The sequence below is a fragment of the Mchenga conophoros genome, linkage group LG15 (genome assembly GCF_057382185.1).
Source record: "Mchenga conophoros isolate Kocher_MC1m ecotype Shallow Benthic linkage group LG15, M_conophoros_male_GT1.1, whole genome shotgun sequence".
NCBI lineage: Eukaryota > Metazoa > Chordata > Actinopteri > Cichliformes > Cichlidae > Mchenga > Mchenga conophoros.
Window position 1 is genome coordinate 8,109,267 of NC_140540.1, and position 27,159 is coordinate 8,136,425.

Below are 27,159 nucleotides of genomic sequence, written 5' to 3' on the forward strand. Positions count from 1 at the left end.
GGATTGATTACAAGAAGGCCTATGACTCAATGCCCCACAGCTGGATACTGGAATGCCTAGAATTGTACAAGATCAATGGGACCCTAAGAGCCTTCATCAGGAACTCAATGGGGATGTGGCGTACAACACTAGAGGCTAACTCCAAGCCCATAGCACAAGTCACCATCAGGTGCGGGATCTACCAAGGAGATGCTCTGTCCCCACTGCTGTTCTGCATAGGCCTGAACCCCCTCAGTGAGATCATTAACAAGACTGGCTACGGATACTGGCTACGGATACCGACTACGGAACGAAGCAGTTGTCAGCCACCTCCTGTACATGGATGACATCAAGCTGTATGCCAAGAGTGAACAAGACATCGATTCACTGATCCACACTACCAGGCTATACAGCAATGACATTGGAATGTCGTTCGGACTGGAGAAGTGTAGCCGGATGGTAACAAAGAGAGGGAAGGTAGTCAGAACTGAGGGGATTGAACTACCAGAAGGCAACATTGCAGACATAGAGGACAGTTACAAGTACTTGGGGATCCCGCAGGCAAATGGGAACCATGAAGAGGCCGCTAGAAAAGCTGCAACCACCAAGTACCTGCAGAGGGTCAGGCAAGTCCTGAGGAGTCAGCTGAATGGTAAGAACAAGATCCGGGCCATCAACACGTACGCCCTGCCCGTGATCAGGTACCCTGCTGGGGTAATAGGCTGGCCAAAGGAGGAGATAGAAGCCACTGACATAAAGACAAGAAAGCTCCTTACCATGCATGGAGGGTTTCACCCCAAGTCCAGCACCCTGAGGCTGTACGCTAAGCGGAAGGAAGGGGGCCGGGGACTGGTGAGTGTCAGCACCACAGTCCAGGATGAGACAACGAACATCCAAGAATACATTGGGAAGATGGCCCCAACTGACCGAGTGCTCAGTGAATACCTCAGGCAGCAGAAACCCAAGAAAGAGGAGGGAGACGAGGAACCATCATGGAAGGACAGGCCCCTGCACGGTATGTACCACCGGCAGATAGAGGAGGTGGCTGATATCCAGAAATCCTACCAGTGGCTGGACAAAGCTGGACTGAAAGACAGCACAGAGGCACTAATCATGGCAGCACAAGAACAAGCTCTGAGCACAAGATCCATAGAGGCTGGGGTCTATCACACCAGGCAAGACCCCAGGTGCAGGCTGTGTAAAGATGCCCCAGAGACAATCCAGCACATAACAGCAGGGTGCAAGATGCTAGCAGGCAAGGCATACATGGAACGCCATAACCAAGTGGCCGGCATAGTGTACAGGAACATCTGTGCCGAGTATAACCTGGAAGTCCCGAGGTCAAAATGGGAGATGCCCCCAAGGGTGGTGGAGAATGACCGAGCTAAGATCCTGTGGGACTTCCAGATACAGACGGACAAAATGGTGGTGGCTAACCAACCGGACATAGTGGTGGTAGACAAACAGAAGAAGACGGCCGTAGTGATCGATGTAGCGGTTCCGAATGACAGCAATATCAGGAAGAAGGAACACGAGAAGCTGGAGAAATACCAAGGGCTCAGAGAAGAGCTCGAGAGGATGTGGAGGGTGAAGGTAATGGTGGTCCCCGTGGTAATCGGAGCACTAGGTACGGTGACTCCCAAGCTAGGCGAGTGGCTCCAGCAGATCCCGGGAACAACATCGGAGATCTCTGTCCAGAAGAGCGCAGTCCTGGGAACAGCTAAGATACTGCGCAGGACCCTCAAGCTCCCAGGCCTCTGGTAGAGGACCCGAGCTTGAAGGATAAACCGCCCGCAGGGGCGTGCTGGGTGTTTTTATATAGTTAAGCCATTTAACCTGCTGATCATTCAAGGGATGAACAGACAATCCAAAATTATCAACTGAAATTGTCTTTTATGTGTGAGCACATAACTGCACCTAATTCTCAATTTTCTAGTAAAATATAAAGAAGCAAGAAGTGAGTGGGTCGAGACTTTTGCACAGTACTGTGTGAAAGTTTATTTCCCCCTGTTTGTAATTATATCTGAAATATCACTATGTGCCCAGAAATACCAAAGAGGCAATTTCTAGGAAAATATTTTATAAATATAAAACATAAATATCCAATAATGCAGTGTATTAGTGTAGCATATAATGGTGCTGGGTGGAGTAACTCTTCCTTTTAAGTGTTTAAATATATGGTGCTTCATGGCAATACATACGTCTTTTCAATTTGTTCATCATTACTTGCTACATATTAAATAAGGTTGAGTTACCATGGTAACATGTCTCCAGAAGGCAATATGACTCTTAGGAAGGCACGTGAATGGACTAATTAGTGGAGTTATAATGTGTTGACAATAGTATTCATATTCCATACATGATGCGTGGTATGGGATTTCTCACAATGCCATGTTGTTAGCCTTATTATTCACACGTTCATATGTACTGAATTTAAACTCAAACATGTAAATATTTCATTGTCTGTGGTTTGGAGGTAGTAATTAAAATATCCCATTGATGCTGACTGTGTGGAGAATACTATTAGTGTCGCGGCTCATATGGTGTCAATTAATTTTCTCTCATTTTTGTCGCCTCTCTCTGCTGGTGCCCTCTCAGCATCTTCAGTGAATTTAAAGTTAAAAATATAAGTGCTGTTTCTCTGCTTTGGGTCAAAGCAGCCACTTAAAGTGAGTGATTCTGTGTGTTTTGTTGCTTCACAAACACCCATAGACACTTTTTAAAATGTAGTTTCTTTATTAGATTTGTTGCTTTGGGAAATGGGAACACATGAGGACACGGACATTTTAATGGGCAACTTCTATGGACTGCCTTTGCATTTTACTAAGAGCTGGCGGTGCCTTTTATCTCCACATCCGTTCTCTGAGGACCACAGAGACAAACTGGTTAATGTTCCTTGGATTTTATCCTTCCAGCTCAATCAAAGCAAGGTTCTTTTGCAGTAGTTGTAATACACTCGTGATAACTTGAAACTTTATTTATAAATGTGTGTATATTTTATAAGTGTGTGTAGGATCAGTCCAACTGCGCCTTCACAGTTAACTAAAAGTGAAAAACTAGTTCATGCATTTATTACTTCTCACATACAAGGTCTTAAATAATCAGGCCCCATCTTATCTTAATGACCTTGTAGTACCATATCACCCTATTAGAGCACTTCGCTCTCGCTCTGCAGGCCCACTTGTTGTTCCTAGAGTATTTAAAAGTAGAATGGGAGGGAGAGCCTTCAGTTTTCAGGCCCCTCTTCTGTGGAACCAGCTTCCAGTTTGGATTCAGGAGACAGACACTATCTCTACTTTCAAGATTAGGGTTAAAACTTTCCTTTTTGCTAAAGCATATAGTTAGGGCTGGACCTCCCTTAGTTATGCTGCAATAGACATAGGCTGCCGGGGGATTCCTATGATGCATTGAGTTTTTCCTTTCCAGTCACCTTTCTCACTCACTATGAGTTAATAGACCTCTCTGCATTGAATCATATCTGTTATTAACCTCTGTCTCTCTTCCACAGCATGTCTTTTATCCTGTCTTCCTTCTCTCACCCCAACCGGTCGCAGCAGATGGCCGCCCCTCCCTGAGCCTGGTTCTGCCGGAGGTTTCTTCCTGTTAAAAGGGAGTTTTTCCTTCCCACTGTTGCCAAAGTGCTTGCTCATAGGGGGTCATATGATTGTTGGGTTTTTCTCTGTATCTATGAAGCGCCTTGAGACGACTTATGTTGTGATTTGGCGCTATATAAATAAAATTGAATTGAATTGAATTAAATCTATTGACTCAAGGTGCCAGTAAGAGTAGCAGCAGGATTATAGTATCACATTAGTGACACAGCCTTATATACAGTGACAAATGTAAGCGCATAAGTAGCATGCTTAATACTTTAGTTTAAAAGTAAAAATAAGTAAAGTAACCAGGATGCTTTATCTTGGATAGAGCTTTTATACAGGTTGTTTATGTCATGGTCCTGGGTGAGTGACCCAGTGTTTTGTAGCTGTTTCATTTCATTTCTTGATTATTTGGTATTTAGGGTTGTCACTGTTAATATTTTTGGTTCTGTTCTAGTAATTCTTTTTCTCAGTTTTTGTATTTTGAGCTCCTTCTGTTCTGTGTGACTGTGCCTGCCCTGGTCCCACGTCTCCGTGTTTCCTCCCTGTTGCCATGTCTGATGTCTTAGTGTTAAGCTCGTGTCTGTGCATACCTGTTATATTTCCTGTTTTACTTTGAAGGTCCTTGTCTTATGTGAATGTGTCTGGCTTTGCTTCCCTAGTCTCGTTAGCCCTGATTTCTCCCAGCTGTGTTTCCCTCCTGTCTCCTATTCCCTGATTACTCCACTGTGTATATAAGCCCTGTGTTTTCTTCTGCTTGCTGCTGCTTCGTCTGTGTTGTCTCCCCCAAGTTTCTCTGTGTTGTCTCCCTGTGTAACCTCTGTGAGTTTCTCCTTCTGTGCATTCAGGTTTCAGTTCAGTTTCATTAGTTTTCCCAGTTTAGAGTTTCCTTAGTTTCTGCATATGTCATCTCCGCTCCTGTTGTGTTCTCCACTCAGCTCGCTCTCATCACAACCTCGGCCTGCATTTGGGTCCTTACCTCACCTCCACACAGCTTGCCTCGTCAGCCATGACAGTTTATAGCCCTCATTTTCTCCATGTAACGACATCAGTCATTTCCATTCAGCATTTGCTCCTTCTATCATATAAAATGCAGCTAACACGTGCTCCAGCGATACTCAGCTTGGTCCATTTTTGACTTCTGGGCTGCTAGTATTAATGCTTCACGTGCCTTCATAACCTGGTTGTACCCAACAGTTTGTTTTTGCCTCAACTAGTAAAACGAACTTGATGTTTTTAGCTGTAAAGCGAGCAGTTTTCTTGCATATTGTACAAGTGTTGCCTAAGCATTCTACTTTAGAGGTTGTTGAAGTAGCTCCCTTTTTACTAAATCATCATTGGAGGCTGACACGGCTCTCACTCTTAAACATGCTTGTCTTGTTGTTGTGCTCGCACGGCGAAGCTATATCATTAATATTTTAATATGAAACAATTTAATTACACAAAAAATTTATACCGGTATCACGCACGCTACGATATGGTCAGTCTTCAGTTTAAACTTGGGAAGTGTCATAACCCCAGTTATGACAAATGTTTCAGCGAAATAAGAGTAAAAGCTTTCATTTCCACCACAGCTGGAGGACTGTGGAAATTAGGCACGTAAGCCCATTGTTGTTCAAGATTGAATGGATCCAGTGAATTAATTCAGATGTTTGATGATTATCTGTTTATGCTCAGTCGCGTTAAAAACAAGCAGCAGGTTAACAGCGTGTTAACACGTGCGTTCCTTTTTAAATATCTCTTTTTCTAAAGAAGGCAGTAAGCATTATCCACCTCTCATTCTCGTAGTGCGCCTGTTGACTTCGGTTTTATATAAATGGAGCTGTACAGTGTTTGATCAGCAGCTGTCTTCCAGTACAGCAAACTTTGACTCCACAGTAGTTTCATCTGCTGAAAAGCAGGTAAAGCTTCTGAGTCTCTTGGAAAGATCTGACTGTGGAAATAGGCAATTACTGTAGATACAAACTGGTGAAGAATAGATTTTTATTTTATTTTTCATCTGGACTCTTTTGTCTGTCAGTTTGAGTCATCTTCAAGCTCATGGTGTCCATAAAGTACAAAAGAGGATAAAGTTGGTTGTGAATGGGGAAACAAATACTGTGAGTGGGAGATGAAAACAGTTTCCACCAGAAGAACATATTTTTTTTAGCTATTGGCAGTTTAATGGACAAAATGAAAAACATTATTCAACAGTCCATTCATAATGGACACCAGGGATGTCATTAGATGTGTTGAGACTGATGTAAAAAGCCAACACACACACACACACACACACACACACACACACACACACACACACACACACACACATACACATACACATATTCAGTAGAGAAGCACTAGAAGAGATTAGGGGTTTGTTCAACTCTGCTGCTTCAAGGTCACCCCAATTTCCAATGAAACTCCACTGCTTTTGTGAGCCTGATAGCTACAGTCGGACCTCTGGGACAGTCAGCTATAATCATTTGTTTTAACCACAGACTGTTTTATCTGTTGTCTTGTTGCATCTGTCTTGTACATTCAAATGTGAGCGTAAAATCAGCCTGTACATATGTCTTTTTGTTTTTTCTCATTTGTTTTGGCATCCATACTTTGTTAATTTGCTACAACATGAATAAACAGCAACTGCGCTGTAATGTACTTACTCCAAGCCCGAAATTCTGCTCAGAGCCACATCTGCTCTGCATATTTTGTTCTTTCTTTCTTTTTGGTGCAGTGATGGCTACACGTGGAGCTCATAATTTGGAACACAAAACTCAGAATAGCTTAACCTTCAAACGCCTCATTTTAGATGCTGACTGCATGAGGACTTTATCTCTGTGCAGAACACATGGTTAACCTTAACTACTTGTCTGACTCAGCACTTAATCCTGGTCGGGATGGAAGTGTGCCATTGTGTGTGTGTGTGTGTGTGTGTGTGTGTGTGTGTGTGTGTGTGTGCGCGTGCCAGTATGAGGATTTGCTTCAGTGAGACCATAAGAGGCTGTTTTGGGAGCCATACTGAGTGTTGCATCTGAAAAGCTTCTCCTTTAGTCTGTCCGCATAAACTGAGTCATGATTCAAAGCACGAATGGAGGCTGGCTGTGACTCACACTGCACCCTTTGACAGATTTGGCGAGCACACAGACGCTCAAAAAGTCGCATGCAGCAGTACCTTCCTGTCCCCTGGAAAAGCACAGGAAGCAGTAGCGTGCCAGCAGCACAAGCGGATTCTGTTTGTTCCCATGGCCGTATCATCCAAAGGTGAAGCAGCTCGTCTGGACAAGACACCCCGGAAGTGGGATGGAGAGCTGCCTCTTCAGCTAACAGACAGACACAGGAGCCCTGCTGTTCTCCCTGCTGTCTCTTTATCGCGCTCTGTCTCTTTATTTTGACGGGCCTTTCCATCGTTCGCTGACACTCGGTTCTTTTGCAGAGATGCTCACACACTCACAAGCCTACTTAAGAAAATGCTTAACCTCCTAATCTGACTCTAGAGTTTCTGCTTCCCATCATACGACCAAAGATCGGTCCGAATGCAAAACATTATCATTTGATACAAAGCGCATATTCATATCAGATTCCTCATGATCTCCTCTTCCTTTGCTCTCCCCTCAATATTTAATGCACTGTTTGTCATTTTAATCACATACACAACTTCCAGTAGCACTGGCGTGTCAACATGTATTTTCGAAGCACTCGAAGTGCCTCTACTTTTCTAACAAGTTCAGAATTTATTTATTTTTCTCCATACATTGTATTAATATTTACAACCTCACCAGGACTCAGAAATGTGCTTTGATTCCCCTCGTGTAGCCTGATGCAGATATAATGAGGCTTTGGTTTTGCATTAGACTACAACCTCCGCAGCCACTAAAATTAATAACTGTTGGCAGTTACAGAGGCACTAATATGACTCTGTGCCATGCTAAGGGTAATAGTAATAAAATTAATTACTTCAACAGGGTCAATGCATCAGTCGTGGCATATTTAAACCGATAATGAGTTGTTCCATGGTTTTTGATTTTCGTCTTCCATGCCCCCGTGTATTGATAAAGATCCATGAAGGTTACACCGGTGTTTGCCGGCTTTGGCTGAGGGCGCGCATGTGCTCTAGAGGTGCTAGCAAAGGTCTTAAGAGCTAATGAAAGATTGTGTAAATAGTGTGATGCCTGTCACTGGCATTAACACTGAGGTGAGGGAAAATATAGCGTGCAGGTGTTTAATATTAATTGCACGAGAATATGTACTTAGATGTTAGTGTTGGAATGAATTTGTTTAACTTTAGGCTTCTTGATCACCTTCTCTGCTTTCTTAACAGCCTGAGATTTGAATGGAAGTTGATGCTGTTATTTTTGCGCATTTTTGTACACTTTGGTGTATACGCAGTGATCATCTGCCAGTTGCTGTCTCACAGTATTACCATTTGATCACATGGGGGTATGTACATAGGAATGGATGAAAAGCATTAGAGTAATTTTACATGTTGCACTTTTGTTCTTTTCCAACTTTTCTTGACATAAAGACACCATCAAAGGCAGCTGTTTTCCCTGTGTACTGTTTACCAGTGCATTTCCTCTTTATGTCAATCAGAGAGGACAAAGAAGCTCAACACAACTCTACACACAGACACACATTTGTAAGTCTTTGTTTCTCTCTTGTCTGCAGGGCAGAGTCAGAGCATAACCCCTGGGTGGTGCTAACCTCAGCCTTACTGACCCGCTGCAAGGGATCAGAGGTCAAAACAGACCTGGGTCAGCAGGTTGTCACCATGGTGAGATCTCTCTATAACAGCAAACACAAGCTCCCTGTGCAGGTAATCAGATAATACTCTGTATTTTTTGTTTGTGAACGTCTAGCCTTTTCTTTGTTGCAGTAAACTTGAAAGTGTGTTAAAGCAGTAAATCTTTATTTATTTCAGCAAAATTAAATTGATATGGAAATACATTCACCAAAGTACTGCATAAGAGTCCTCTTACTCACCTGTACCACCAGGCCAAAGCAATGGTTTTGACTCGATCAGTGTTAACCCCGCCCCCTGAGTTTGATGGGTGAGGCTGACAGATAAAATTATTTCATGATGAGAGCCAGGCGCCAGGACTGCCAAAATGAAATAAATAAATATATCATTAAATAATTAATTAAATGTGTCAATAATTAATTAATTAAATGTGTCAATAATTAATTAAAATGTGAAATACGTAAATAATTAATTAAATGTGTCAATAATTAATTAATTACATATATCATAACTATTTATTTAATTAATTAATTCCAATTTTAATTAATTATTTAATGGTGTATTTAATTAATTCATTATGGCAGTCCTGGCGTTCCATACTAATGAACCCCATTACCATCTTTTGAACTGCCAGATACAAAACCAGCCGTTCTCTGTTTCAGTCCAGAGGATGCAGGTTTATTTTTGCACTTGTGGTAAACTGATAAACTGTGTTCACTGGTTTTAAAAAGAGTTTGTGACCCCAAGCAGTGATTTCCATTACAGAATCTGTTTTTAGTGCAGTGCTGCCCGAGGGGCCCAAAATATCGGTTTCATAATTGGTTTTCAGCCTTTGGGTACAGAGATTTCTCTGGATTCTCTGAATCTTTTAATCACAATGTGTACAGCACCTTCAGTAATAGCACTATCAAGCTATTTTCAAGAATTATTATTCTAATTATTTTTAAATTATTTGTATTTTTTTTCTTTCACAGAGTAGGTAACTCCTCCACATCTTTAAATCTCAAAGATTTGAATGTGTGTGGGATGTTTTTTATACTCAGTCGCGTCACTTACTTGTTTCTAATTAACCTAATTAGTCGTGAGCGCCTCTGCCCTGTCTTTTTAAAATGGATTTATCTAATTATTTACTTAAGCAGTACACAAGTTTTCCAATTGACTGTTATCCATAGTTTTTTTAAAACATATTTCTGGCATCAAAGTCAACATGAATCAATTTTATTTTTTTTTTAGTTGTGTGTTCAGGTTTTTAACATTTGACGTGTCGTCTTTGTTATATTTTTACGTTTTGGGTTTTAAGTGTTTGCCAATTATTTCATGAAGCTGTTTTGTTGTTGTTTATTTACAATTCATAGTGCTCTGGGTTGTATGGGCATTTGTATTCCACTTTATGCTCCTACATTACTTCATGTGCTGTTGTGTTTAATTTATATGTAAAAGTATTCCAGTGATAGAAGATGAGCACTAACATGGGACTCTGAAAGGTGCATGATCTTTGTTTTCATCACTTACTATTTTAAAATTAGTATGGCTCCTAAACATCAGTTCATCTTTTGTCACCATTATTATATTTAGCTTGTTCACGCTCAGTAGAAACATGCTGCAGTGCCATCATTTTAACCAATATCTAAATACAGGAGGCTAAAGGTATTAAGCATGTAACCCACAGCAATGTGTTAGCATCAGCTCAGTGCTCTCTGCAGTGTACTATATGCACTAGCCTCCCATTGATATCTAACAGCTCCTAATGCTATTCATGCCCTGCTGAGCACCATGCAACTGCTAAGCCAAATGCCATTCTGTATGTCTAGGGCCTCTGCATAAAATGAAAATAACAGCAAAAGAAAATTCATTTTTTATTTAATGCCAGCAACACCTTTCGCTCCAGTTAAACAAGGGCATGTTTACCACTGCGTTGCATCATCTTTTCTTTTAATAACACATAAAAAGCATTTGGAAACTGAGGATACTATTGTAGTGTTGAAAGTGAACTTTTTTCCTCCCATTCTTGCTTGCTGTGGGAGTTCTCTTCTTAACAGATCAGGCTTCTTTTGTCATATTATTTTTATTCAGCTTCAAAGTGTGCCAAATGTTGTCAGTGCTTGAAAGACCTGGATTGCAGACAGGCCATTTCAGCACTTGCGGCTTTTTGAATTCACAGCTGCAGAAGTATGTATGGGAGTGTCTTGCTGAAACAAGCAAGAACATCTGAAAGGCAGTATATGTAGACGGTACAGCAACATCAACCCTCCTACTGACGTATTTCACATACACAGACTAATTGCTGTAACCTTAAGAATAATTTACTGCAAGAAGCAAATATAATTGCAAAGCAATATCAATTATGTAATTATTATTGGTAGCACTTTCTATTAAAGCTCAATAATAAAGGGGTAATAGTAGTGTAATAAGTGGGAAACAAGCTTGTAGCATGGTAAGTTATTATTATACAATTACCAAAGTAATAACCATGTAATATCCAAGTAATATATGGTAGTAACAGTGGTTACAGTTGAGTAATATTACCCTGAAATGTATGTAATTGGATAATAAGGGCCCCAAAACTGGGCGTAACAATGTCGAAATAGAGCTTGGTAATAAAGTGGTAATAGCAGGGTAACAAGGAAGAAACAAGAACGTAATAATGTGTCAATTTCAAAGTTATTACCAATCAATTACATGTGGTAGTTTCTGTGTAAAAAGCACAAAACAGACAGAAATAATAAATAAAAAGAAACAAAAGAAAACCAGAAAACCCATACTCAAATATGATGAAACCAATCAGGGTAATTTTGAACCCCACAGAAAATAACTGAAGTAAACACAGATCCAGGCAGCGTGTCCCGAGTTTACCCCGCAGTTTTCTATACATGTTCAAAAGATCTCACCTGGGAGGCGCCCAGGAGGCATCTTGGTCAGATACCCAAACCACCTCAGCTGACTCCTTTTGATGTGTAGGAGTAGCTCCTCCAATGCTCCTTGCCCTGTCTCCAGGGCTGAGCACGAACACGCTTCACAGTAAACTCATTTCTGCCACTTGTATCTGTCATTTTATTCTTTTAGTCAATACACAGAGCTCCCGACAAACCGTAGGGTGAGGGTAGGAGCGTAGATCGACCAGTAAATCGACGGCTTCGCTTTCACGCTCTGCTCCCTCTTCACCACAACAGTGTCCTTATCACTGCCGAGACCAATCTGTCTGTCAATCCCACTCTCACTCCTTAACATTTTTAAAAAGCACTTATCAAAGGACAAATGAAAAACAATGGTGTGGCGTCATTAGGAACAAATTGAGTGGCAAAAGTCAAAAACTTGGACCCACCTATAAGGTTTAACAAAAACTATCCCTCTGGGGCACGCATGGACCCAGAGGGTCAGTAGGATGAGACTTTAATGGTGCCTTCACAGATATTAAAGTTAGCCATACCATAAGCACTAATGAACCCCATTACCATCTTTTGAACTGCCAGATACAAAACCAGCCGTTCTCTGTTTCAGTCCAGAGGATGCAGGTTTATTTTTGCACTTGTGGTAAACTGATAAACTGTGTTCACTGGTTTTAAAAAGAGTTTGTGACCCCAAGCAGTGATTTCCATTACAGAATCTGTTTTTAGTGCAGTGCTGCCCGAGGGGCCCAAAATATCGGTTTCATAATTGGTTTTCAGCCTTTGGGTACAGAGATTTCTCTGGATTCTCTGAATCTTTTAATCACAATGTGTACAGCACCTTCAGTAATAGCACTATCAAGCTATTTTCAAGAATTATTATTCTAATTATTTTTAAATTATTTGTATTTTTTTTCTTTCACAGAGTAGGTAACTCCTCCACATCTTTAAATCTCAAAGATTTGAATGTGTGTGGGATGTTTTTTATACTCAGTCGCGTCACTTACTTGTTTCTAATTAACCTAATTAGTCGTGAGCGCCTCTGCCCTGTCTTTTTAAAATGGATTTATCTAATTATTTACTTAAGCAGTACACAAGTTTTCCAATTGACTGTTATCCATAGTTTTTTTAAAACATATTTCTGGCATCAAATTCAACATGAATCAATTTTTTTTTTTTAGTTGTGTGTTCAGGTTTTTAACATTTGACGTGTCGTCTTTGTTATATTTTTACGTTTTGGGTTTTAAGTGTTTGCCAATTATTTCATGAAGCTGTTTTGTTGTTGTTTATTTACAATTCATAGTGCTCTGGGTTGTATGGGCATTTGTATTCCACTTTATGCTCCTACATTACTTCATGTGCTGTTGTGTTTAATTTATATGTAAAAGTATTCCAGTGATAGAAGATGAGCACTAACATGGGACTCTGAAAGGTGCATGATCTTTGTTTTCATCACTTACTATTTTAAAATTAGTATGGCTCCTAAACATCAGTTCATCTTTTGTCACCATTATTATATTTAGCTTGTTCACGCTCAGTAGAAACACGCTGCAGTGCCATCATTTTAACCAATATCTAAATACAGGAGGCTAAAGGTATTAAGCATGTAACCCACAGCAATGTGTTAGCATCAGCTCAGTGCTCTCTGCAGTGTACTATATGCACTAGCCTCCCATTGATATCTAACAGCTCCTAATGCTATTCATGCCCTGCTGAGCACCATGCAACTGCTAAGCCAAATGCCATTCTGTATGTCTAGGGCCAGCTGACTGTGATATTAGTTTAGCACTAATGCTATTCAGTGTGAATAGGCTAGTGTCTGCCAGCCTGTCTAATATTAGTGTGGGATGGGGGGGTGGGAGGTGGGGGAGGCCTTTTACTCTGTTCTGAGCAGCTTTAATTTGAATCTGCTGGAATGAAACCGGCAGAGCATGGGGGAGTCAGATTGCATTGTGATATCCGTACATTACTGGATGGGACTGTGTGTCTGGCGTGTGCATGTGTTTGTGTGTAAACCTTTTTAAAAGTATTAGGTGCCTCTACATTATATGCACATCGATTAACCTTCACTGTTCTCTCTGTTTCTGCTTCCCTCTTTTCTTCTCCCTTCCTCATTTTGACTCTGTCCCCTGATTGCCTTGTGCTATTCTCATCTCTGCCTTCGCTTTTGTCGTTCACCCTCTGCCTTTCATCCATTCATTTGCACATTTATCAATTCATCTTACCCCCTCCCAAATCTGTCTCTCTCTCTCTTTTTTTCAGTGTATTAGACACATAGCTACCCTGCTGCTCCAAAATCAGCCAAGCCTCCTGCAGCCGGCACTGAAACTGATGTCTGAAAGCAGTGACGAGCAACTGCTTCAGCTGACTCTTGATCAGATCAACGGCATGAGCACAGTAAGTGTCATTGTAATAGTCTGGAGAGTTTGTGTTCAAATGGAGACACAAAGGAGTTTGCTTTATGAACTGCAGATTGGCTGGTGACATTTTTGTTGTCACTTATCCTTTAAAATTGTAAAATGTAAAAAGAAAAAGTGCTTCACGGCTTCCTGGAGCTCAAGGAGGTGTTCCAGATTTCTTTTCTTCTTTTTAATCAACTGTTAACCCTTTAAAGCCAAGCATATCATAATTGATGCATGTGGTTTTGAGACTTCTACATAATCAGTGTGACTTTTTTTTACCCTCAAAAAATGATATAATTTGCATGACACATTTTCAATGACTAAATTGCAAAAATATGGCTAATGTAGCGAATGTGATACAAATTAAAACTCATATATGCAGATTAAAGTTTGATATATTTTCATATATATTTTGTCTAAAGGTTCAATGTTGTGGAAGTTTCCATTCAATAAAGCCTGCAGACAAACGGTGAGCGATCGCTAACATCTTTTAATCAAAACAAGAACAAAAACCCAAGCTTGGTGAGAGAAGCCATCGCTGGGGCAGTCGATCAGTCTCTCCTGGCATGGCCCTGGGTTTAAATACTTCCTACAGGAACAAAAGGCTGTACACAGCTGTTTTCACACCTTTGGTCTTCCCCCAAAGAAAGTTCATACTCCCTTGCAATGTCTTACATTGGTTGAAGAGACAAAAGGCACTTCCCCCCACCCTGGGTTCTTTGTGTGTGAATGCTTCCCCCAAACTTCCTGAGATACAATCACCCGGCTGTTCAATGGCATGAATAAGGTGTGTGACATTGAGACATGCTTAAACCCAGTGGCACCAAAGCATTATACAATAAAATAATATGAATAATACATAAATGAAAGAAATTCCTCTACATTCAACAAACACTCCAATATCAAAAAATTAAAGATTTCTGGCAGTTATTTCATGGTTTAGGTTTTAAAAGGTTAAAACCCAAAAGTTTTCAGTGTGTAGTAATGGTGAAGAGCTCAAACTGTCTTAGCCCTGTCTGCCTAATAAATGGCTTAAAAAAGGCATCTAAATATCAAATTAGGTTAATGCGTAATATGAATTATTTGTTTATTAACCTTTATGGCTTGCGCTTTAGAAAAAAAACTAGTGTTACCCATTGTGTTTTTGGAGCCTTAAGGTTTGCCTTTTGACCAAAAAAGTGTGACTGACTGAGAATCCAGAGACACTGCATGCTGAAAAGAAGATAATGGAAAAAGGTCTGGTCTGTTGTCTGAACATCCTCTTTCCCACAGTTTAAATTAAGTTCTGCTAAATAATTTCAACATCCTTACAAACCCAATTTCTCTACTTGCCAACTTGTCCTCTAGTTTTGGGAGGCCACCGTCAGATAAGAGCATAATCGTTCAAGACTGCGCAGGTCGCTCTCCACTGTTTCTTCAATCAGATAAGCAATTGTCACAAAGTGGGCTTCTCAGACCCAGCAGACCTTCTCTTTGTTCCTGGATCAGATAAGAGAAAGCCACACTATTAACTGACAGAGCCTCCATTAAATCAAACGATCAAGCTGCTATATTGGAACACCTGCTCTTAAACCTCAGTGAATAAGACAGCGGAACTGAGGAAAGTTAGGGTTGCTGGAAGTGGTGAGAGAAAGGATTTGTGATTTAGATGTGGGAAGAGAAAGTCAAATGGAGCAGGAACGGGTGTCGAGACAGAGAAATGGGATGAGAATGGAAATTACAAGGACAGCAAATGTATAAATTGTAACGTTGAAAAGGGACCCGGGCTACAGTAGATAGCACGCGGGAAAGACAGAAAAGATAAATCAGGTAGAGTTAGAGAAGGGATATATGAATGGAGGAAGACTGGTGGCGTGTCGCTGCTTTGAGAAATAATCTTACGTCTGCCAAGTAAAAGCTGAATGAACGGGGGCATGTTCGGAGCGGCACAGAACAGTGTTCATCTAGAGATAACATCATCACAGACACAGAAAAATTATCTTACATCTAATACATCTGATAGTGTGTTGGCTCCACGCTGCTCGCTGCTCATTGTCTGCATGTGCCTAGTGCCTTTGTGCATCCCTTCAAGTGTGTGAGTATTTCTGTGTGTGTGTGTATGTAGGACTTGTTTTGATTTCTACATGTTTTCAAGTGCATTGCTTCTGATTACTTAAACTTGCTTTGAAGGTTGTGTTCACACAAATGCTATTGCAAAAAACAGAATTTTGCAAAAAGGACGTTGTGTGCAAGTCTAGTATGTTTAGGCTTTGGGCATAATGAAACACTCAGTCTGATTCAGTACCAGCGCTCCTCATTGACTGTATTTAAAATCTTAACTCGAAACTCATAATTTCCATTAGGTTACAGTAATTGAATAAACGAACTTAAGCTCTCGTGTGACATCGTGCACACGCTGAGAGCTGCCCACCATATTGGACGTGATACGACCAGCAGTTGTAAGGAAAAAATGTTTATTCTCAACTGGTCAGTGCTAGCTGTCATGAGGTTAAGGAAGTGGAGGCTGTACATTAATCAGAAGGTCAGTGGTTTGAATCTTAATGTTGAGGCAGTCTTGGGCAAAATACTTGTGCATTTGTGTGTGTGTGTGTGTGTGTGTGTGTGTGTGTGTGTGTGTGTGTGTGATTTGAGCTAAAAAGCACTTAGGCTTAGAATAACATGCTTGTATAAATGAGACATGTAGTACAGGGCGCTTTTAGTGCTCAAGTTGTGTAGAAAAGCACTACATAAGTACCAATCCATTCAGAAACTACTGATTTAACTAAGTGAATCACTGTAAAGCTTAAATTATTTGCAAATTCAAAACTTTCTGAGCATGAAGTGTTTCCTTAGTTTAATGGGGAGAAAAATCTCACATAAAGTACTGCAAATAGTTTCTATCCATGCAGATAGATTTGCTTTTGATCTGCCAAGGGTTTAAAATATCCAGCTATACAGCAAAATATTCAACATTTTGGTTTTGGTGTATCTTTTTAAAACATCTGAAAAGTTACTTGTAAAAATGCAACTTGGGCCTTCAGAAGGAATTATCTTTGTAATCTACATTATCCTTGTAACATGCTGTTAACAGTTTTTAAATGCTTGCTTGTTTAATGCCAAGAAGTTCCAATAACATTTATTAGGTTTGTGAATAATTCATAGTGACCGGAAAATATATATTACTGGAGCTGAAGCACAGCAGGGTTAAATTGTAAACTGTCCACATGGTTAGTTACCACAGCGTGAGCTTTTTCATTTAATTTGATTGTTAGCAAGTGCAAGATTGAATGTTGGCACTGGCCGTCTCGCGGACGTCCTCCCTTTACACTTCAGGATATTGCAGAGCAACTCTGCATCAACACTCTGAGCCTGTGGGAGAAATTACAACACCTGCAAAGTTTGGGGGGAAAAAAAAGTAAAGTCTGCATGTCGGCAATGATGATTCTCAAAATGAAAGTTGGGTCAGCTCATAAGGTGATGTTTGCCTTCTGCACAAGCCTGAGGTCCACAAGGAAGCTGGAAATTGCAGATGCAGACAGGGATCAATCCAAAAACACTGCAGCAACAGAGGAAGCTGTTCATGCACAAGAACTCGAAGGGGACGTTGGTTAAAATTGAACTGGTGATGGTTCTTGGACTCAAGGAAATTTTTGACCACACCTTGTAAAGTTCATGTTGATCCACTTCTAAACGTGATGGCTTACACATACTGTTTCTATTTTAGCAGCTCTACAAATAGCCAGAACTTATCAGGAGTTACTGTGCAGCTGCTGTTAGCAGATCAGTATCTCAGGAGGAACAGAAATAATTGATTTTGATCAATCAGAAAAGTCAACAGCCTGTTAATTGACTGCAGTTACTGTTCAGTTACTTTTGGTTTGCATTTCATTGAGATTTTGTGTTTAGCCACGCTTTGTTTCACTCCATCATACTAGACAAGGTGCTGCTGCTGTGAGTTTTATTATAGTTCTCGTTTAAATAACTAGCCCGAGGTTGCTTTTTGGTCACAGTGAACTATACATTTGTTTGCATATGCCACTCTGAGTGATTGGCAGACTTTATCTTAAAGCACTGCCTACAGTTTTCTCCTGGCAAATAGCTTTGTATCGAGTATAAATCATTGTTTACATTGTTTTACCATCAAAACTTTTTTGCCACAGCTGAAGGTCCCTGAGGTTATCATTAAGAAAAAGAAATTAATTTAGAGTTTAATTAAGAAAATGTAATTAAGGGAAATCACTTGACCTAGGAAGCGAATTCAAAACAGTAACTGATTCATCCACAGTGAGATATATGTATATGTGCAGATTTTCCTTCACTTTTCCTGTGTCTTGCGTTGCTGCTGTGTGGTAGGTGAGTAAATGGGTATGCTGAGCTCTGCAGGAGGAGACCACAGTGGGCGTTGGAGAACTAAAGAATGGAGGAAAGGAGTGGGAGTAGTGCAGATTATTTGAAAAGGAGACAAAGAAGTAGAGAGCAGGTTATGGAGAAGGGAATGTATTCTTGATGCCGAAAAATACAGTGGAGGCGTTTAATTCTCTGCTTTCACACTGTTCAAAGTGTCGACACACAAGTCTTCAGCTGTACTCTCTTCCATATTGTCCATTTCTCTCCTCCTCTTGAAGATGTATGGAGTTGGGAGGAGGGAGTCAGGAGTTAACACCAGCCTGACTAATGCGAGTTCTCCATTCTGTCTGTAAACACACACACACACACACTTATACAGATTCCTCTCAGTGCTGCAGCAGTCCTTGTGCCTTTTCAGCAGCTTATGTTTTTTGTCCAGGCTTTTCCATGATTCTACAAGGCTTACATTTTCTGTGTGGCACATGTTCGAGTCACAGTGACGACAATGGCATATTCAATAGCCTCGAAACTGCGGGTCTTTAGCCAAAAACCATAACATTTTCCATCTGAAGTGGCAATAGCAGGTTGTTTTGAACCGCGGCTGTCTGTGGCTCAGTGAATTGATAAAGTTGTTGTCTGCAGATGACTGGTTTCAAAAAGAGAACCATGTAAAACTAAATTTGCTTTTGATGGCTATGATATTTTTCTGAAATGGAAAAAAAAAGTTGTGTATTTCTGCGTAGATCTACAGTACTGTGCAATAGTCACCCATCATTTTATTATATTTTGATACGAAATGGGAAATGGATACAAACATACATGGAAATATAGTATATAAGGCAAAAACAGAGTTTGTATCGGCAGTGGTAGTATGTTTGGGAACATTGTCATGCTGGAAAGTTAAGTTGTTAAACCGACGTGATCCAAACAGTAGGGTACACCTTTCGCCATCTTACAATGCTGTGATTGCAGCCATTCCCCAACTCTCTGTGAATGGTACTCATGGCCTTTGATCAGTGGGTTTTGGTCAGTGGTTGTTGATCAATGGTCATGAGAATTTGCATAATTATGTTTAAGGAACTGACCTCCCAGCCCATCGTTCCTTCAGTGGGCTGGTTTCAGGCATTATGCAAATATACTGTTTATAAGACTGGGGAAACCTGCAGTCAGCTGAGACTGAAGAAGTCACTTGGATGAGTGACGAAACGTTTCTCCCACAAAACGCTACGTCCAGATGAACAGAATCAACGTTTGGAGATTTACTTTCCTGGATGATTGAGAATGCATCAAGACAATTGTAGATCAAATTTCTTCCATTATGAAAAGGCATTTAAAAATTGTCATGTGTTTGTTAGGTATAGACACAACACTGGTTCATCCCTTGTTTCATAGATTCCTGCTTTGTTTGAGTGATTCTTAGGTGAGTTAGATGACTTGACAAACCAAAAAACATTCTTGTGAGAATGGTCAGGTACTAGGTACAGGTATAGTAGTGAAAAAGTAGCCAATGTCCAAAGAAAAACTTTGGAAGACCTTCAGAATCTCTCGGGACCTATTTTACCACTGTAAAACTGTCTCATTGGATGCAAAATATAAAGACTCAAGACTTTTGCATAGTCATGTAGTTTCTGTTGGTTTGAGTCTCAAAAGGAAAATGTACAATAATTCTGATAGTTAGGATAAATAGGCTGTTGGTTGAACAAACCAATCACTTTAGTGGTGTCTCTGAGCTTTGGGGCTGTTTTCTGAATTTTTGCTCATGCTTTCAGTTGGATTAGAAAATCGTAGCCATTGTGAGGCTACTGAACCACTTTAGAGTAGCCACATTAGCCACAAGTGACCCGTTTGGTTCCCATGTGAAATTTTCCAGTAGCCAGAGTGCCTTCCAAAGCCTGACAGAAAAACAGCCAATCACAGGAGTGGCTCCCCAAACGCTGATCCAGTCTTGCCAAAATGATTCTGTGAAAATATTCACAGAATCAAAGAAAAGATGACATAGCCTAAACTAGATAGCTAGCTAGATAAACATGCTGTGTAATGCACTGCTACAGTGGTTTGTGGGTTTACTTGTGTTTACCACCCAATGATGGGCCAGTTTTAGTGGTAGTGCTTCATCTTTCTATCTTTTCTTTTTTGAATTTATTAACAGTTTTAATTCAAACTTGTGCTCCCTTGTGTATGTTTTTAATCAGTTAGAAAGAACTCAAAATCCCGTTGAAAGAGTTGGATGCACCTTGTCCATCTGCCCAGTGTAGTGAGGACAAAAGGGGCATGTGTGCTTGTGTTTGATTGAGTGATTATGTGTCTAATTGCTTGTTTAAGTGGGCTTGTTTACAGCTTTTTGTACCACATTGAACCTATTAATCTAGCTCTGTTTGCTTGCAGCTCACTGCGTTGATCCCTGAACTTCCTCACCGTGTGTTTGTGTGTGTGTGTGTGTGTGTGTGTGTGTGTGTGTGTGTGTGTGTGTTTGTCTCCTCGTATGCGTCAGAGCCCACTTTTATTTTTATTTTTTTGGCTTTAAAGCCTCTTCTTCTGTCACTTTCAATCATGTTGTGCTGCAAGCAAGAACTGTTTGGTGTCATTTGTGTGTGCGCACACTCAGTTTGGTGCACCGCTAAAGCCTGGGGACAGCTTGGATGGAGGGATAGGAAACAGAGCCTGGAGAAGAAGAAGAGGAAAGGAGATAGTTGTGTGTTGTCTGGCATTCCAAAGAAGCTTTATGATTTAAATGATAAAAGAAGGCTGGGGCCATGCATTATGTATTAGGCATTGTACGTGTTCAGTAATTCCAATTAAGCTCTCAGCTGGGTTTAGCTCAGTGAGAAAGAGCTGAGAAGGACGTATACAAGAAATGAGAGACATGCAGTGTAAGAAAGGCAAACAAGAGTTTAAAACACTGACCAAACTAATCAGGTAACGTTCAGTGGCCTCTCGGAACAAGCCAGGAAAAGACTACCTTTTTTTTTCCTTTCGTCTTTGACGGCGCGAGACAGCAAGAAATGAGAAGGTAATAAGAGCAAGAGGGGGGTTGGACATCTGATGGCTGCAGCTCAATGTGTCAGTTCTCTTGTCACTCTGAGTGTTTGTTCACTCACTCAGAGTGCACACCAGCTGCGGGTGCGAGCACACTCACAGGAGACAGAAGATGCCTCTTGTTTACGCATCTCCGAAGAGAGAGACTGGGTGTTGTTTGAACCCTCGAAGACGGGCCTTTAACCTGATATAGATGCAACATAGCTACACCCCTATGCACAAAAATAGATCCACCTCAGGACAGGTTTTCATGTTCTCCGAGCTGTTGACCTGTGATACAGAAAGAAAGGCATGATGGATGTATTCCCTGCACAATCAGATCCTATTCACACTGATCTGTTTATTAAGACAAGACCTGGACAGACTGCAGGGGGAACTCAAGAACTCGGTGAGAGAGAGGAGAAAGGATGATGAGGGAGGAAAGGGAGAGGGAAAGAGGCAGTATATAGTCACATATACAGGTTTGTCAGAGTTGCAGCAGATCGCTAGCTGTGGAGCTGAGTCAAAGGATGATGTTGTAATTGCCTTTCACATGAAGGATCTGAGTTTAAACAGATGTTGTGGCAAGCATTCACACTGCCAAAGTGTCCCTGAATGAGATCCTGAAATCCCACGAGCTTCGCTAACCACTGGTCTTCTACTCAGCCTCACTTCTCATGCAAACATTTGCAGACCACAGGTTAGAGAGAAAGGATCACTGCCTCCTGTTTAAACACAACACAAGCAAAAAAAACAGTTTTATATGCAGTTGGAAAATAGATGCAGCTGCATTGGTGGAAAAAAAAATATTTGGAAAGGTTTGAGCGAACAGTGCTGTTCCTCACTCTTGGACAGATGATTGGATGGAGACCAGATGCTTTGAATATGTAAAACAACACAGTGTATACGGTATAATGTATAAGAAGGATAGAAAGATTTAAAGTATTGATTGGTTTTTATTATCTGCAGCTTTTTTACAGTAGGGATAAGCACTTGAATGTGACACAGATGTTTGTGCTGTAAAAAAAAAAGGATATGCCGTTATCTGCTCCACTTTGATATCAAGATTCCCCTCCATCCCTCCATCTCTCAGGTGCTTCTTCACATCTATTTCCAGCTCAACTGTCAATCCAACTGACTCTAAGACTCAAATCTGCTGTCTCTCTTGACACTGTCAAACAGTAATAGCCTGGGAGGTAGGTGTGTGTGTGTGTGTGTGTGTGTGTGTGTGTGTGTGTGTGTGTGTGTGTGTGTGTGTGTGTGTGTGTGTGTGTGTGATTCTGCATGGAGGACCAGGCCTGTGCTCGACTGATGTACTCGCTTTCTTTTTCCTTGCACAACTCCCATAACCAGGAAATGCAGAGGAAAACATGATTTTTTTGTGTTTATTTATTAGATTCAGTGTTTGTGCGCGTGTTTACAATATTTGCATATTTCTGTCCCTACACTGGTCACCGTGCACAGGAGCGGGGCTAGATCATTGTCCTCTAAATTCGTACACATCTCATGCAGCCACAACCAACTGCATCTGATAATTAATTTGTGTGTTGTAATGCTAATCTAGTCTCCTCTGCAGGTATGATATTTAGAGCTTCCGCAACTCTGGCGCTTTTGTTTCACACTCCCCAGTAGTTGATAGTGTGCTACATATCAGTCATAGCTGATAAGGTGTATAGCTTATTTTAGAAGCCACACGTTATCATCATTGCATTTGCTATAGGCGTGAGCTCTCATTACAGCCAGGCTCCAGCAGGTTATTTCAGTGGTTAACAGGCTTTAAGGTCCAATCAGATCAAATCTGAGGTTAATCGCACTTAGAACATCAAAAGGCACTACAGAGCTGCAGAAGATGACGCCTGCAGACTTATCGCGGGTTTATGAGCCCCTGACTTTTTTTCATACCACCACAATGAGGCTGATAGATTGGGTTTTCATTGGTCAAAAATATACTGGTTGGCATAACCTGCTCAGGATTAATTGTAATGATCATAATCAGATAAAAATCCTTATCAAATACATCTCACCGGACGATTAATTACATAAACCTTGCTAGTGCTGGGGTGGACCACATTTTCCTTCAGTACTGCATTAATTCTTGACGATATAGATTTAACAAGGTGCTGAACACTTTCCTCACAGATGTTGGTATGCACATCCATGATGTCACTCTCCCATTTCACCACATCCCAACTTATTCGATAGAGATCTGATGGTGATTGTGGAGGCCTTTTGAGCACAGCGAACTCACGGTCATGTTAAAGAAACCAGCTGAGATGATTTGAGCTTAAAGGGATGGACATGGTCAGCAACAACACTTGGACAGGAAGGCTGTGGCATTTGAACAGTGCTCATTTAAATGGTGTTTACTTGGTACCAAGGGCCCAAAGTGTACCAAGAAAATCACCTTTCTTCCTAATTCTGATGCTCAGTTTGAACTTCTGTATGTATGTGGATCTCATTTTTCTCAGAAACAAACAAAAAAAAAATAGCAAAGAGAAATTAAAAATGCTTGCCATGAAAGAGTTTGGGTCTTTGGAGGTTAATCTAAGATTCAATAAGTATTCCCCACATGAATAGATGAAGTACAGTAACAGTAGAAAAACTGATTTTAAAAAAATTGAGTCAAGCTTATTTGGAAGAAAATACTCCAACATGCAACTTTTTCTTCCAAATAAAGGCATTTTTGCAATCTGGCTAAACATTTGTCTTGTTTGCAGCCTGTTTCATCATCTCACCTTGTGTTTCTTGCCTTGTCTGACTTTATTGACACACTGTCTATGCGTTTTCACATCTCAAGAAATCCTTTCTTCAGTGTAGTGTTACCATAACCACTTGTTCTTCAGTGCCAAATTGCACACATTTATATAAATGACACTTTTTTTTCCTACTCACACTTCTGAAGAATAAGAATCAGTTGCTCTTTTGCATGTAAATTTTAAAAAAAAGTCATCATTCGTGACATTGATCTTCCACAAAGCTCCAGAAATCCCATGTAGAACATTTGTTCAGAGTCTCTGTTGAGGTTGCAAAATGAAAAATAAAGCTGAAGTGTGAAGGTGTTTTTGAAGTGCTTCTCCTCAGTTCTGGTGTGCATTCAGCCCCTGAAAACAGTCGGTGGATTTAAAAATGTATGTATCTGACGCTCTCAGTGCATGTCAGCCAAGCTCTCTTCATCATACATTTTCCACACTCCTAACCCCCGCTGTCTCTCTTGTAGTTTTTTCCTCCTTGATTCTCATTATACACGGATGACCTCCTCATCCACCTCTGTTCTAGGTTCAAAAATTTCTCAGTCTGTCATCTTTCCTTTCCCCAGCTTGTCATGATTCATCTGGTCTTGTCTCTCAATAGAAGGCCTAGAAATTAAATTAGTAGTCATGCACGTCACACTAGTCGCATGCCGACTCTCTCTCATCCTTTGGCAACAGGGCAATAATGACCTGGCAGGGTTTAAAACGCATTAAATGGAAAATGCATTAAATCCACTATACTGATGTTCCTTCCCAGACCTTCTAACATTAGCATGAAGTAAAAATTACTTTAAGTTCAAAATATCAGTAAGCAGCTGAATAACTAATGCTTATCATCACATGAGCCAAGTGATCCTCTTAAAGGCTCTTTGTGTGTGTGTTTAAAGGAGGAATTGTCCATGCAGGGGAAAAAGATCGAGTTTTGGCTCTGCTCACCTTCTCCGCTACACTAGAGAAGACATGGGCTCCACATTTATAATTGATCTGCCTCAGCTCCAAAAATACCCCAACAAGGACACGCTGTTGTCTGCGTGTGCATGCACACAAGCGTGTAAAGTTGAGGAAGTGCAATCTTAATAATAGAGTTAGCAAACAGGTGAGAGGGTGCAGAGGAGACGGGCTGAGTCATGGAGAGACGGCCCTCTCAACCCCAGCACTCAGCCTGGCTTCTGCATGGCCTGTAAACCCACTCTTAGCTGCCCTAACGGCATTTAGCTGTTTGAATTTGCATGTAATTCATTGATGTAACCAGGTGGATGATGGGATTAAAATATTATATAAAGGTCTGTTTATGACTCTATGAGCATATGCTCTAAACACTTTTAGTAAGCGAGAAGCTGCAAATAAAAGGAAAAAGAGAGGAAAAAGAGTTGTGTGTGTGTGTGGGTGGATTGGTGGTTGCGAGAAGCTGTGTGTGATCGAAAGCACATGCGAGAAAAATGGCGGTCAGCCGCGGGTCAACACAGGATGTGACCTGACACTGAAAGTGTAACATTGTAATCATACATCATTCAAAGGTTCCTGCTGCCGCGGCTGCATTGAGCTACAAAACCTTATTTCTGCAAAACGCAGTGGATGGTACAAATTCAACTCCACCAGCTGCTTTCAGTCTTTAGTCAGCCAGTAGATGTTTAGGGTTGATACCTGGAAGAGAAATTGGATACATTCATTCAAAATTTTTGGCTGTTTATCTTGACACGTGTTCTTTTCAGGGATAAAAAAAAAAAAAACAGGATCACAGTTTAAAAGGAAACTTAGTTTCTCTTGATTCTATCCCCACATGTGTGTTTACACGTTCTCCTCCCCTTTTCTTCTTCCTCCAGGAGACGGCTTCCTCCTGCGATGAAGAGCTCCTTTCCTTGCTCCTAGATGCTGGGCTCCTGGTAGGCTGCGTCTCCTCAGCCCTGTACCCCCTGCTAAGCTCCCACATGCTGTCGCACCAGCAGGAGGGCGGTTGGGATGTGGAGAAAGCCGCCGCTGAGCTGATGGCGGCGGGCCACGGGCCTGAGGCAGGTTCCCTGTTGCTGGCTCACCGCGGAACCCACTCGGCCCAGTTCACCTTCAACTCCGCCTTGGCTGTTCTCGAGAAGTGGCTGTGAAAGGAGACGGGGAGACAGTTTGGACCGCAGCCACAGAGCGCTGTCGTAACCTAGCCTTAGGGAAAGAGTAGGAAGATGCTGAAAAAGGACTGCAATTAGATTGGAACGAGATCTGAAGAAGCAAAACTAAAAGCAGTCAATACCTCTACATTTAGTTCTCTAATCAGGTTTGAGGTTCATCAACAGAAGACATTTCAATAGCGCTGTCATCTGTGAAGGTATAAGAGAGGATACCTTTAATCCTGAAACATCTGCTCAATTAGAAAGACGATCTTTCACACACAGAAACAACCTCTGCTGTCACTCAGTCATGGATGAACGTTGAGACCGAGGCCTAATCACAGAATGCAACGGCTGCTCGGATTTATTTGTGTGTGCGCCGTGTCCTATTGTGTGATAAAGTAATTGAGCAGTGGGTAGCAGTGGGTGGATATTAGCCTATTGTTCCGTGACAGGTTTGCCTCTTTAACGTCCCATCGTTAAACACCCTGCCTCTGCTCCATTGTTTTCCCCCTAATAATGTCTAATTAATTCCTTCTAAACAAATTAGCCCCGCAGCTGCCCCCGTGCTGAGTGTACGGATGCACAAATACTATATATGACACACACCAGTGAAGTTATGTAAAGCTTATAATGATGAGGAATAAATGTGCACGCACGTGTGTGTGTGTGTGTGCGTTGATGTTGTTAGGTTGCTTTGTTTCATTTGAATAAATAAAAGCGTAAAATGCGGCTCTATTTTGTCCCACCTTTTAGAACCGAAATAAAGAAAACTGATGAAAAGGAGCGATTGTATTATTTTCATTTTTTATTGTATTGTGTTTCTTTATTCATGGTGGAAGAGTGCACAGATGGGTAACGTTTCTTATCAGTATTTTTAGTTCTCTTTTTAATTGAATGGGCTTTAAGATTGTATCCGCCTCATATAATGAATGCACTCAAAACATTTGCATCATAATTACAGCATTTTGAGGAGTGATTTGCAGGGCAAAGATTTAGAAAATGAAATCCAAACCCCTGGTTTATTTATTAATTTATTTTCTGTCAAAGCATTGGAAGTATGATTTTTATTTTTAGGCTGCCTTCCAAATTAAACCAAAAGAGCGGTGCTCGCTGCAGGTCCCCAGAGCAGCAAATGAACTTTCTCCCTCGCACAGAAAATCACTTTAATGAATACAGGGTTTGGATACTGATTGTTTCTCTTCATATGCATGTCCTTTTAATCATGTATCATTGTGTTATGCCAGGACAAAAAAACCCCCACTGGGTCTACTTGGAAAATAATCAAATAGGAAAGTTGCAACATTGGAGTCAAAATGACATGATTCTAGTTGCATTGTTTGTTTGTTTGTTTTTATCTTCATAGATTTACAGTAGCGTGCACAAG

The 27,159-nt window shown here is 40.9% G+C and overlaps 1 protein-coding gene across 1 annotated transcript in view; it reads left to right on the plus strand.

Moving 5' to 3' along the window:
• nbas (NBAS subunit of NRZ tethering complex) overlaps window positions 1-26,558 on the plus strand; it is a 183,356-nt gene extending 156,798 nt beyond the window's left edge. Inside the window, exons 51-53 of the mRNA XM_085248034.1 lie at window positions 8,223-8,370; window positions 13,443-13,577; window positions 25,497-26,558. Of these exons, the coding sequence (XP_085104160.1) occupies window positions 8,223-8,370; window positions 13,443-13,577; window positions 25,497-25,772 (559 nt within the window). The 3' untranslated portion in view covers window positions 25,773-26,558. The remainder of the gene's footprint in view (window positions 1-8,222; window positions 8,371-13,442; window positions 13,578-25,496) is intronic.
• Window positions 26,559-27,159: the final 601 nt, after the last annotated feature.